General features: G+C 46.2%; 2 protein-coding genes across 2 annotated transcripts in view; one reads left to right on the top strand and one right to left on the bottom strand.

Annotated features, from left to right (window-relative positions):
- Positions 1–205: 205 nt before the first annotated feature.
- Positions 206–2,634, bottom strand: purab (purine-rich element binding protein Ab). Its single transcript, XM_036568472.1, has one exon. The coding sequence runs from the start codon at positions 2,541–2,543 to the stop codon at positions 1,617–1,619; it is 927 nt and encodes a 308-aa protein (XP_036424365.1). The 5' UTR covers positions 2,544–2,634; the 3' UTR covers positions 206–1,616.
- Positions 2,635–6,219: 3,585 nt separating this feature from the next.
- Positions 6,220–12,986, top strand: part of nrg2b (neuregulin 2b) — a 66,643-nt gene continuing 59,876 nt past the window's right edge. The window contains 2 exon segments of the mRNA XM_036568471.1: positions 6,220–6,532; positions 6,534–7,285. Coding sequence (XP_036424364.1) covers positions 6,501–6,532; positions 6,534–7,285 — 784 coding nt within the window. The 5' untranslated portion in view covers positions 6,220–6,500.

The raw sequence follows: 12,986 nt of genomic DNA, 5'->3' as shown, positions 1-12,986 counted from the left end.
AGACAAACAGCGGTGCAGAGCGTCTGGACGCGGACAGCATGTAAACGTGTGGCGGCTTTAAGGCACCAGGTCGGTTTGGACGTTTGTAGAGGACGCTCCGCACGTTCCCATGCGTCTTTACGCAACGCCTTCTCGCGCCATGTGTGGACAGCTCCTGTTTTTTTTTCCCCCTCCCCCCCCTCCCCCCTCCCAAAAGAAGGAAAAAAACAAAACAAAACAAACAAACAAAACAAAGTCCCCACAGAAAACGTGGGCATTTTTTATATAAGAATCTAAATACATCTGATTCACAAAATCATAAATTTGTAGTTCTAAGTTAGCACTTGAATGAAACGTGCCCAAACGCCAGTGGGCGCACAGCAAAGGCCCCGGTTGCTGAATGGACTCTTTACAGTGTCCACGTGTGTCCAGCTGGACTCGAGTGGACACTGCAGGTGTTGGATCACCACTGTAGGGTTCATTCCTGGGGATTTTGCTGTGCATGGTGCAATAGGGTTGATATATTTAATAGAAATAAACGTTTAGCGGTCGTAATAGCAAAGCCTCTCTGCGTTCTGCTTAGTGGAACAGCTCATGGAAACTGTCCCATTTGCTTTTTTTCTCTCTCTAAGTTTCAAAAAAGGACAAAAGAGTGAGGACACACTTTCAGTTTTCCTCAGTTGCCCTTCACTCGCTCGGGCAGAGGGGCTTGCGGTCCGTGCTCAGTCTTCTGCTGTGGTGCACGCCAGTGCAAGCAGTGCTTAATCCTACTTGTACCTCCCAATCTAGATTCGTTTTAATTACAATTTTGGTTCAGATGATTCCTACATACAGTAGCTTTTTGTGCTGGAAGTCAAACGGTAGCACTAAGCACATTTTTTCCAATTCACACTTTGGAACCGTGCTGCAATAGCTTGGACGTGTACAGAGCAAATGGGGGGGCATGGGGAAGGACACTCCACCTATGGACATGTGGACCATCACTGTGGTACTGATAGCAGCGGCTTATTGTTCTGTGGTGAGGAAGTGGGTTTAAATCCAGGCCATGGGGCAATAGATGCAGCTCTAAGTCCGTGTTATTTTTTTCCCTACCCGTATTCCGGCAAACCCCGCCGCCTGCGCTAAAACGGGCCAGTACTTCACACTTTCGGTGGACTGCTTGCAAGCATGAACTATGAGCCAATCACAGCGCAGGACGCGAGATCCAGGCTAATCCTAGCACAGCGAGCAGGACACTACTAGCCAATCGTAGCACATGAGGCAAGACACAAGCAGCCAATCCCAGCGCGAGAATGATCCTATCAGCCAATTCCAACGCAGGAGGATCCTACTAGCCACTGGTAGACCAGGAAGAGCGCTGCTTCTGGCCAGTTCCAACGCAGGGGCCTGGACACAACTGACCACTCGTAGCGCAGGAGGCGGCGTTTGTCGGAATACAGGTGGGGAAAAAACCCAACGCCTCCGTGAAGGTTCAAACTCCGCCACATGCCTTTCTTGTGCAGCAATGTTTGTTTACATTGTCATTCGTTCTTTCTTCACGTGTTTTCTGTCTTTTGAACGTCTCCGTCCTCGCGGATAAGCATCACACACTTACACACGCCCCCCCCCTCCTCCTCCTTATCCTCCTCGTGCCCCGGTTAATCCTCGTCCCCGTCGTCCCCGTGCAGGCCCTCGGGCAGGAGCTCGCGCGCCCTCCGCTCCCTGCTCCGCTCCTGGATCCTCTTCATCTCGTCGGCGTACTTGCAGAAGGTGGCGCCGAACTTGGACCACACTTTGCACGGCACCGTGATGGAGTTGCGGTAGGCGGGCTTCACCTCGCTCACGCGCATAAACACGCCGTACTTGTTGGCGCCCACGTCGAAAAAGAAACGCTTGTTGTCCACGGCGAGCGACGTGCCCTCGGGCAGCTCGGCGGGCTCCTCGTCCACGCCGTAGTCGTCGATGAGCTTGGCGAGCGCGTCACGGAACTCGATGAGCCCCTGCGCCGGCAGCGCGATAGTCTGGCCCTGCGCCGTGCCCAGGCCGGGCCCCCGGTTCACGGTCTGCCGGACCCTCAGGAAGCGGCCCCTCTGGTTCTCCTTCAGGTCCATGTAGTACTTGCGATTCTCGCGCACCAAGAACTCGCTCTTAAGCGCGCGCCGCGGCTCGTCCTGCGCCGTGTCCGGGTGGCTGGGCCCCAGCTGCGCGTAGTGCTCGATGAAGTCGCCCAGATAGTCCCGAAACTCCACGGCCACGGACATGGAGAGCGTGAGGCGACTCTTGTTGCCGCCGGCGCCGACCTCGGCGATCTTCAGGAAGCGACCTTTCGCGTTCTGCTTCACGTCCAGGTAAAAGCGCTTGTTCTGGATGTCGACGCGCTTCGACGCCAGCTCCTCGGTGTCGTGCTGCAGGCGCGACGCTGCGCCCACGGCGCCCGGGTGCGCGAGGCCCAGGCCGCTGCCGCTGCCGCTGCCGCCACCGCCACCGCCACCGCCGCCTCCTCCGGGGCCGCCTCCGCCACCGCCGCCACCGCCGGGGCCCGTGGCGAATCCTCCGAGCTCACTGCCGCTGTCTCTGTCCGCCATGATGCAGCCTGCCCGCGTTCCTCCTTCTCCGTCTCCCTCAGCCCGCTGCTGCTGCTGCTGCTGCTGATGCCGCCCCGACAGCCAGTCACACACCGGCGCCGTTCTCGCGATATCTGCAGGCCTGCTGGAGGCCGAGTGCTGGACGAGATGGAGGAGGAGGGCGTGTTGGTTAACGCCAATACGGCGTTACAAATGCGCAGCCACTGCGCAACACATAGAAATGAGATTAGACTGCGTATGTGTTTGAGAGAAAGACTTGGGTTTATTTATAGCTGATAATAAACGCGTTATGACATTGACAAGTCATTTCCCCTTATTAAATAAAGTTGCTATTAAATTATTACTATTACGTTTGTCACCATTACGGCTGTGTTTGAAATCTCATAGTTTATCTCTAAACAGTATTCCAGCAAGATTAGTGTGGCCAGAGCTGTAGTATTCAACAAACAGTAGACAAAAAGTAGCTGGATGCTACATATGGTGAAACTCTGAACATTATCCCATATTCCAGCTAGAGGGGCTAGTTCAATAGCTTCTAATGTTAGCTTCTATATTGTTCTAAAAAGGCTTCAATATAATACCAAAAAGATTTTATAACAATAGCGGTGCCCTGAACAGTTTCAGGTTGTCCCTGCACCAGCTCAGCTGATCCAACACATCAGTGAACTGCCACATTTTCGCACCCTTCATGAAACTGACCAGGTGTGCTGGAGCAGTAAATACTTGAAAAAGGGCTGGCATTGAAAAACCTTGTTATATAGAACCATTTAAAAGGTCCTGAACCATGCACAACAGGTTTTTCATCATAGAGAAGAGCCATTCAACCATCCAAAGAACCATTCAAATTTCAGATGATTCTCTTAAGTTATCAGGATTCAGTTTTTAAGGCTGTAGATGGTGGATATTTTTAGTAATTGAATATGTGTGACTGTTATACATTATTTATTGTGATTAATAAGACAGTATTAGCTGGTATTCAAATAAACAAGAGTTCTATAAAACCTGATTGCCCATGATACCTCAGTCCACCTTATTAAAGGGGAAATTCATTGGTTTTTCAAAATGTAAACAAAGCAATTCAGAGTGTATCGATGTGAAATGCTCCATTCAAGAGGAACTTCATCATTATAACATAACAAACATAAACATATAAAACTCTGAAGACACGTGTAGGCTCACTGGTGGTTTTGGATAGTAAATAAAACGGCTATATTTGTATTGCAGACATCCCAACACCTGGTTCCTGTCACCACCACTGTAAAGAAATCTTAGTTGGCAAGTTCCTGTACAATGAACCAATCTGCATCAAACCACTCTGAGTGACTTTGTTTACAGATCAACAATCTAATTATGAAGACATTTTGAAAAATCAGTGGAATTTGCCTTTAATATACCTGTTTTACACGATGGGCAAATACATCATGTGACTGTGTTAATGTTAGTTGAGGTGTTAATGTTAGTTATCACTGTACTTGCAACCTAACAGATTACGTTTAAAATGCAGTAATGAAATAATAATTGAAACTGTTGCACTGAGGTGAATTTCAGTAGCTTACAGGACGTTAGTCAGAGAAATCTGACAGGTTGTTTGGCACGACCAGCTGAGATGTGTGTCTGAATATTCCCGCATTGTACAACTAGTGTATGTAAGTAAGTGTAGAATATAGTAGGTCTATAAAGTGATCATCATCAAATGATCTGTTCAGGATTAACAACACACTCAAAGAAAGTGTTAACTGAACCCCTGCAAGTTTAAAACTTGTCAGTTTGACACCAGGGGGCTGCTCCGCGTCGCTTCATGGTTAAAATAGGTTGTGTGGAACCACATCTGTCTACACAGCTGTTCTTACAAACAGTCATGAGGCACAGAGAGCACTTTCTAATGTGAAAGAAAGTGTGAAAGGGAGTAGTAGCAGGAGAGACGGCTGACACAGGAAGAGGACAAAATTAGCATCCAGGGCGTGAGATGGGAGGAGATAAGCAGCAGTTTGCGATTCAGCACCACGGACAGCGCCGGATCTCGAGCCCCCAATGACGAACACGTGGGTTTCGCAGCCAACTAATGAATGGATGAATTATTGAATAGTTAGACAGAGAGCCGGTCGGATGGCTCAGTTTTTTTCCAAGAGACCAGAACAATGCTGCAAAGTTATTACATGGGACTATCCAAGCAAACAGGCCAAATCCAGCTCAGTATGGCGCTCAGGTATTGTGGGACATCCGGTAACACAGGACAGTGTATAAGGGAATATATGTCATAGATCCTCAATGATCCATTCATTTAGGTATTTCCCACAAAATGCTTTTATAATGTAATGAGCATAATTACAGCTTCCCTTTGTTTAGAAAGAATACAAGTAAGCATCAGTTAATTTTGCAACAAACAAACAGAGCCCATTCAGACTATTTATTTATTTATTGAGGTAAACCATGTGGCTATGTTCTTGTGTACATAAACGAAAATCACTAAAGCTAGAATCGCACTACATCAGTCTATTTGCTCTTTTAAAATAGTCCTGTACACTGGACAATAGAAAACTGTTCAATACTGAGTGAACTTCGGTCATTTTAACTGAATTTAGACACATTAAAGCAAATTTAAGTGGCTCGGTTGACATACTGTTAAAACACAATGCTTTTACTCATTACAATGTGTTGATATTATAATGTTATTTATATGCAGCACGATGCCCCTCTGTAATCTCGTTTATTGTAGTAAGAGGAATTAACATCAATCCTTGAAAAGTCGTCTTTTTTTTCAGTGTTGAGTGAAGCAGTGAGCTTTCTGGCTGTACTTTTTCTCCCAGCCTGCAGATGTCGCCCTTTACTAGTTAATGTCCTGCAGCATTAGCCACTGTTTCACCCCACGTTTATTCTCGTTTATTCTGCCGGACACTGCAGCCTCTGTCCGTTTATTCCCTTTAAGAATGTTCACAAAAACACCCTTTACAGTTTCTAACTGACTAACTCACGAACGTCTCTCTCTCTCTCTCTCTCTCTCTCTCTCTCTCTCTCTCTCTCTCTCCACGCAGTTTCAGTGCCCTGTTCCTCCGCTTCATTAACACCCTGTTTGTTCCCCATCCCGCCCCTAATGCCCGCAGGACCTGTTGCCGGGGTAAATATGGCTGATATAAGGCTACGCTTGCTTTCGCTCCGTTGCTTGTCGCGCCTCGTTTTCCCGCTTTTCGGGGTAAAACGGAAATTGGCCGAATAACAGCGGAACCGTTTTAAGCAGCCGTCCGTTTCCGCAGCGTTACTCATCGCCGTTTTCCCGCGGCTGTGCTCTGCAGCGGCCCGTTTCCCAGCGCTCATTTGATAACGTTCCTCTCGGCTCGAGGCACAGAGCGCGATGTCGTAGCGCCGCGTTGTTCTCAAGCGTTTTCTATTCGAGAGCGAGACCGACCAGCTTCCTCGTCAGAAAGACTCGAAGGGCTCGGTTCGCGCTCGGTTCGGTCTTTTTTTGGCGCGGAGGGAGCAACACGCTCTCAAAAAGTAAAACCCGGGCAGGGCGACGCGTTAGCGCGCGAGCGAGGCGCCCCGGGGTCCGTGAGAGAGGGGGGGTGGTGAGGGAGGGGGGTTGTGGTGGAGGTGTAGGGGTGGGTGGGGGTGCATGGGGCAGCGAGCAGAAGGGGCACGCGCGCTTGTTGCATCGCATCGGCTAGCCGGAGCGGCTCCTCCCGGCGCGCGCGCGCTCTGAGTGTGGTGGCGTCGCGCTCTGGATCTATACAAAGAGAATCCGGCATCACGGAGGACCGTTTCTTCGTCATTAACGATAACGGAAATCACCTCTACCGAAATCCATGGTGTTGTTGTTTTTTTTCAATTCCAGTGACGGTATGACGACGACGACGATGTTCGGACGCGGAGTGGATCGCGTAAATCGCGCGAGTCCGTGAGCGATCTTCGTTAGCGAAGGCACTCGCGGACGGGCGCGCGGGGCCTCAGCGCTGAAGGAGAATGCAGCAGCGGGGTTTTGCAGCCCAGCAGCGCCGCTGACCGGGCCCGTTTCCGGTTCCTAAGTGTTCGGTGTGTGTGTGTGTGCGTGTGTGTGTGTGCGTGTGTACCCCCCTTCCCCCTTTACCCCCTCCAACCACCCTCTTCCCCCCTCCCCTCCGCCCCCGTGCACGCACCGCATGGGGAAGAAAGCGGCGCGCGCGGACGGCATGGACACTTGCGCGAGCCCGCTCGCACCGCCCTCCCGTCCCCGTCCCCGTCGCCCAGCTCCGTCGTCCTCCTCCTCTCCCTCCTCCTCCCTTTCCTCCTCCTCCCGCTCCGCGCCCCTCGAGAGCACTGCAGCAGCACCACCGCGAGCGGCCGCCCCCGGGCCCCATCAGACGGCATGAGGAGGCTCGCGCCGGTGCACCTCTCCGCGCTGCTCGCCGGCCTCTCCTTCGCGTGCTACGCCCCGACGCTGGACTCGGCGCGCGAGCTGGCGCACCGCTCGGCCGTGGTGATCGAGGGCGAGGTGCGCGCGCGGCCTGAGCCGTACAGCGTGCGCGTGCGGGTGCTGGACGTGTGGCCGCGCAAGAGCGGCGGGCTGGAGCGCGAGCAGCTCGTCACCGTCGGCGGCCTGGGCTCGGACGCGCAGCCGTGCGCTGCGGCGCTGGAGCAGAACCGCAGCTACGTGTTTTTCATGGACCCCACAGAGGAGCCGCTCGTGTTCAGAGCGTCCTTCGCTCCGCTCGAGACCGCGGAGAAGAGCGTGAAAAAAGACGTGGAGAGTGTGCTGTGTGAAGACTGCGGTAAGTTTGGCTTCTTCATTAGCCCCCCCCCCGTGTGTGTGTGTATATGTGTGAGGTGGTGGTGGGGGGGTTGTTGCTATTGCTATGGCGATGCGAGGTGCATTCGGTAAGTATGATCATAATTTCTGATTAATAACGTTGCCGAGCTTTGAGGCTGAGGATGCCGTTTGCCTTCAGAGGGGAATGAATATAGAGGTGTTGTGAGAGAAAGGCAGCAGCAGTGCTGTTCCCATCACCCGTTATAAACATTTAGAAACACACCAGGACGCACATACACGCGCAGACTGGCCACATAAGGCTGCTGGCCTGCATTACATTAGCCCTTATCTTTAGCTCCCGCGCTACGAGTTCTAATCACTTGGCTAGCTTGCAGCACACAGAGCTTTCTAATCCACTCGCGAATTAATCTGAGTCGTAATTTCAAGCGATGCAGCACGAGAACATGATACAGCATTAGATCATGCTGTCATTAATCCTTTCCCAGGCACCGGGAGCATGGGCTGTGTATGTGTGTGTGGAGTGAGATGTTCGACATGTATCTTCCGTTTATTTGGAGCACACTGTTCGTGCTGGGCGTGTATGTAACGTATTGCAGATGTCAACATGTCACTTAGCTTTTACTGGCCACAGGAGCAGAGATGGTGGGAAATGGGGAACAGGGGCCACGAGAGAAAAGAAAGGTCCGTTTAAATGCGGGTAAAGGCTGACAGTGTGGCATCCTGTTTAAAACCAGCCCTGATAGGTGTAGACTAAAGCTTCATCTTTGCCTTGTGTAATCATCAGGTACAAGTACAACACTGCACACAGCATTGCTTTGATAGTAAGGAGAGGTTCAGAACCACAGCATGATTAAGTATCATGATGATCCTGTGATACAACCAGGTTAGTGTCCCATAGTACTGTTACTGCCTGAGACTTGTGGGAGAAAAATTAGCAAAGGAAATTAGGTAATATTGTGCTAAATTCAAACCCAGAATAAGCCAAAGCCTAAACTAAAAAGAATTTCTGATGGAAATTTATTTTAAGACTAGGTCCAATCCATGTCCAGAAAAATGGGCCTATATGTTTTTAAGGGCCCATATCTTACATCTTTATCAATGCTGCACTTTCTTTTGTTCCCCAGGGCCCACTTACCTCATTAGAGTGAGTTCATGAACCAAAAACAGAAATAGTTAATTTTTACCTGACCGTTTTCTAATCCCTTAGAATTGAACAGGTTGTTTTTGTAAGACTGATACGAGCTATGTTTAGACTGGAGACTCTGTATTGTGCATCATTCTAAAAGGAATCCAGGTTGAAACAATCCTTATAACTTCATGTGAATGGGCAGAGCTAAACTGCCATAGGCTGGATAGGCAGATATGTAGGTTTTTGTGACGTCACAAAAGCAGTTCAAAATGAGATGTTTTTGCATCTTAATTTTTATATACATTGACTTTATAGTCAAGGGAGTTCAAGATACACTTTGAAACTTTAATTATGTTTTCATACTATATCAAACTTCTTTATGTCAAAAAAGTGAGGAAATTTTATTTTTCAAGATAAACTTTAGGCTTGGTTTTCCATACTGAGCTTCACCTTGGACTAAACTGCACCAACAGTGAGGTTTCTTAATCCCTTAAGGTCTCAGTTTAATATGCTCTCTCATACTCTAATAGACTAAATTACTTCTAACAGGGGTCTAACAATTGTAATGTTGTGATGCAAAAATGTGACAGTGTGCATTGTGGCAATGTGAGAATACATTGTGGAGCTTGGGCATTGTTGAGGATACATTGGAAGCTTGAAATTATGACACTGTAATGATTGCAAAGATATGGCAATATAATATCACAATAGATTCTCACAGTACACAATACATATAATATTTGGTTTTTCAAAGGCTTGATAAGTCAGAACAGAAAAAAACAGTTTAAAAAATAGCACATTTAAAAGAACTAAAAATACCATCAAACCACTATCAAAAAATATTATCAAAAACTTTGAATGTGATGATATCTGTTAGCATCACAGTAATTCCAGTTAAATAGTACTAATTATGTACATTTAGTTGGTCAGTGTTTTTAAGTACTGATGATATCCACAATATGATCAAAAAAGTATTACATATTGTAACACAAATGATCACAATATGATAAAATATTGTCATATTAACCACTTCTACAACCAGCACATTGATGTCATATGCCTCATTTTTCCTGCCTGCCAGCTCTCATCAGTAAAATGCGTGACAGCGGACAGTGCCATCATTTGTTTTCAGTCGAATTTAATTCAAAATATTGTGATAATATAGAATCTTGGTCCCATTACTGTAAATTGTAAATTCACTCCTCAGTCCATGTGGCCCATATATAAAAACTAAGCTCCAAAAACTTGTTTTAAAGTAATTGTTTTTGTGATGTCAGAAAAACCTACACATATATTTTTTCAGCCTGCAGCAGTTTAGCCCTGTCCACTGAAGTTTTAAAGAATGTTTCAACCTGGTCTGCTGTTTGAGTGAGGCACAGTGAAGTACAGGCAATCAGCGCTCATTTACATACACCAGTCAGGAACAAAAACAACCTGTTTTTCTAAGGGATTAGAAAATGGTAAAATTGAATTATGAGTGTTTTTGGTTTATGAACTCACCTTAGCAAGGTAAGCGGACCCTGGGGAACAAAAGAAAGCACAATAAAAGTAAGATATGGGCCCTTTAAAGCATATAGGCCCAGTGTCCTGAACATGGATTAGACCTAGTCTTAGAGCTCAGAGCTCGTTTACATTAACCAGTCTTCACGTGAACAAAACCACCTGTTTAATTCTAAGGAATAAAATGAGGTTGGAAAATGTTCATGTAAAAATGAATTATGACTGTTTTTGGTACAGGAGATCACACAAATATTATAAATGGAATACACTACACTGTAAAATGGCTCGTCAGATCAACTTAAAAAAATACTTCATGTGACAACAAGTAAATTAACTAGTTTTATTCAACCTAAATACATACTTTGAATGAACAGTTCGTTCAATTAATGTATTTTTTTGGGTTGAATAAATCCTGTTCAGTTGCTTGTTACCACATATAGTATTTTTTTTAGGTTGCTCTGACAAGCCATTTTTTACAGTGTATAAGACAAGAATAATGTGTGATATCGACCCTTTAATCGAATACTGAAAGTACTGACTACTGAAACCTAGTCTAAATTACACTGTCAGTGAAGATTCTTCATTCAGAATCCTTTTAGGTCTATAATTAGGCTTCATATGCAATGGTGTGAGCAGTGCTTAATTAAACTTGTAGGCCTGTAATCAGAACAGCTGATACTCAGCCAGTGCTGTCTGGAATTGTTGCATTAACTGAGCCCTGTTTGCTACTGATTGACAAAGTAAAACTTGTAAAACTTGGACGAAATTAAAGTCAGTGAGGAGTCTTTGTTCAAAATTCTTTTAGGCCTGTAACTAGGCTGTGTCTGTGTATAAGCAATGGTCTGAACCACAGCTGGACTAGACATTTAAGAGGCCAGTCAGAGCTGATATTCAGCTAATACTGACTAAATCTTTACATTAGTTGAGTGCCGCTTTCTCAGAACCCTAACTGTACACGAAAATTACAGAACGTATGTGGAGGAACCTTATGGAGTTACATTAATTCTGAGAACTGATTCCCAAAGCACATCAGAGTTACGCTCATCTTGTGAGAGACTGTCTAAAGTGATACTCTCTCTAACATGTTACAGTGATCTTTGTGCGGCAACACTTTTGGGAAAAGTAGGCGCAGATTATCTTTTACACTCTACATCACCATCTGGCTCATCAACTAGACACTTCCTCACCCTTCAGACAGACTTCCTCTTACATACTTCATAACTTACATATTTCATAGCACTGCCCGTGAGCTGAAGATGGATCCACCAGTGTGGCAGAAATGGCTGCTGTCTGCAATGGGGACCATCTTACATCTGACCTGTGAGAGCAGTTTCATGGTCAGAGAAACAGGACAGAGAGAGAGAAGCCCTAGTCAAATGACAGGTATAAACAGGAAGCCTTAGACAGTTGAAAGTGGTGCTTTGCCTCATCCCATGTGTGCAATTTCTTTCAAGCGACCGTTTGGCCAAATTTCCACACTAATTTACAAATGCACTTGCAAAATTGACACTGTGCATACTGTCATCTAAAAAATGGACAAAAGCACATTGCATAATTGAAAACACAGTAGTAGTAGCTGTCTTAAAGCCTAAATTTGTAGTTAACTTCTGGCTGTAGCCCCACTGACGAAGTCCCAGGCTGGCAAAAGCCTTAGCTTGGCCCAAAGAAGGGCCATCTTGGGCAGAAGTTAGGCAGTTAGCTAGCAAGTTACCTAGCTAGCTATCTAAAGTGCTGGTTAGGTAGCTCACACTAAGCGAAGGTTTGTTAGCATAAATACATTTACAAAGAAGGTAAGCTGTAGTTACATAATTAGATACAGATAGATAACCTTAGAATAACATTATGCTAATAACATTAGCTTGTTAGTTTGATAACAGGGTGTTATCAAGCTAACAAGCTAATGTGCTTATCTCAAACCATAACCCTAAACCTAATCTCTGTATTTCAAAAGAACTGTTCACAGTAGCTAACTACAACCCTAATCTTAACAATTTTACAAACATTAACATGTGCAACCTCACCAACACTAACATTTGCCCAAGATTGGGCCTCTTCTGCCCAACCTGATGCTTTGCCCAGCCTGGGGCTTGGACTGTGGGGCTGCAGCAGGGCACTACTGTGTGAATCATGTCTGTAATGTTGCCCACTTTTATAGAAAACAGCTTAAAATGTCAGGGTGATTGACTACATTTGGGGTAAGGGGCAAATTGAAAACATTTGATTAGTTTAAGTAATCATTTGGCCCTAAATATACAAGATCTTACTGGACGCTTCATCTGGCACATAATCTGGTGGACATCAAATGCATCCCTTCTATTTATTATTTTATGAGATTGCAGCTTGTGCATAAGCAGATATGTATGTACATGCACAAAAAAAGTGACAGCTAAGCAGACGCACTGTGGGTACAGGTCCATTTGTTAGTAGCAGAGTTAGTGGTGGGTGCTGAGATCAGTTAGTTTGGCCATATGCTGAATTCCTCTGTGACTTTACCTCACCCCTTACCCAGGCACACTGCAGCAGGCCGAGAGAGACAGAGAGTAAGAAAGAGAGAGTAAAAGAGAGGATGGCTGACTAACTGTGGGTGAGGAAGAGAGATCTGGGGCTTGTATGAATAATGCAATTTCCTGAACAGAGTGCAGAATTTTAGAGCATGGCTCTTTTTTTCTTGATTTGTTAGTGAGTTAGACACCAGGCTGACATTGCCAATGTTTCTGTTTTAAGCCTAACATAATTCTGACGTGTGTGCATGTGTGCAGTGCGGAGTAAGTGTCATTATGGCCATTAGATGAATTCTAAATTCAATTAGACACCTACCTGTTTTGTTACTGAGCTGTTCAGCTATTTTGTAGGTATGTTTTTTTTATTCCTCAGGTACTCCACTGTCCACTTTGCCATATGGCAAAGTGAGTGAAAGATCAGAAGGCCTCTGTGATAGTGAAATAGCCCCACCTGTTGGTGCTTTTTTGGAAATGCAGTTCAGTTTCAGGTGAACACCTCAAGGCCTAAGAGCCATACTGACACAGATTATTGGAGGACAGCATGTGTAAAATCTTACATGTTACGTTTAGTG

This window comes from Colossoma macropomum, unplaced genomic scaffold (genome assembly GCF_904425465.1).
Source record: "Colossoma macropomum unplaced genomic scaffold, Colossoma_macropomum, whole genome shotgun sequence".
NCBI classification, from domain to species: Eukaryota; Metazoa; Chordata; class Actinopteri; order Characiformes; family Serrasalmidae; genus Colossoma; species Colossoma macropomum.
This window is presented reverse-complemented; position numbering and strand designations above follow the sequence as displayed.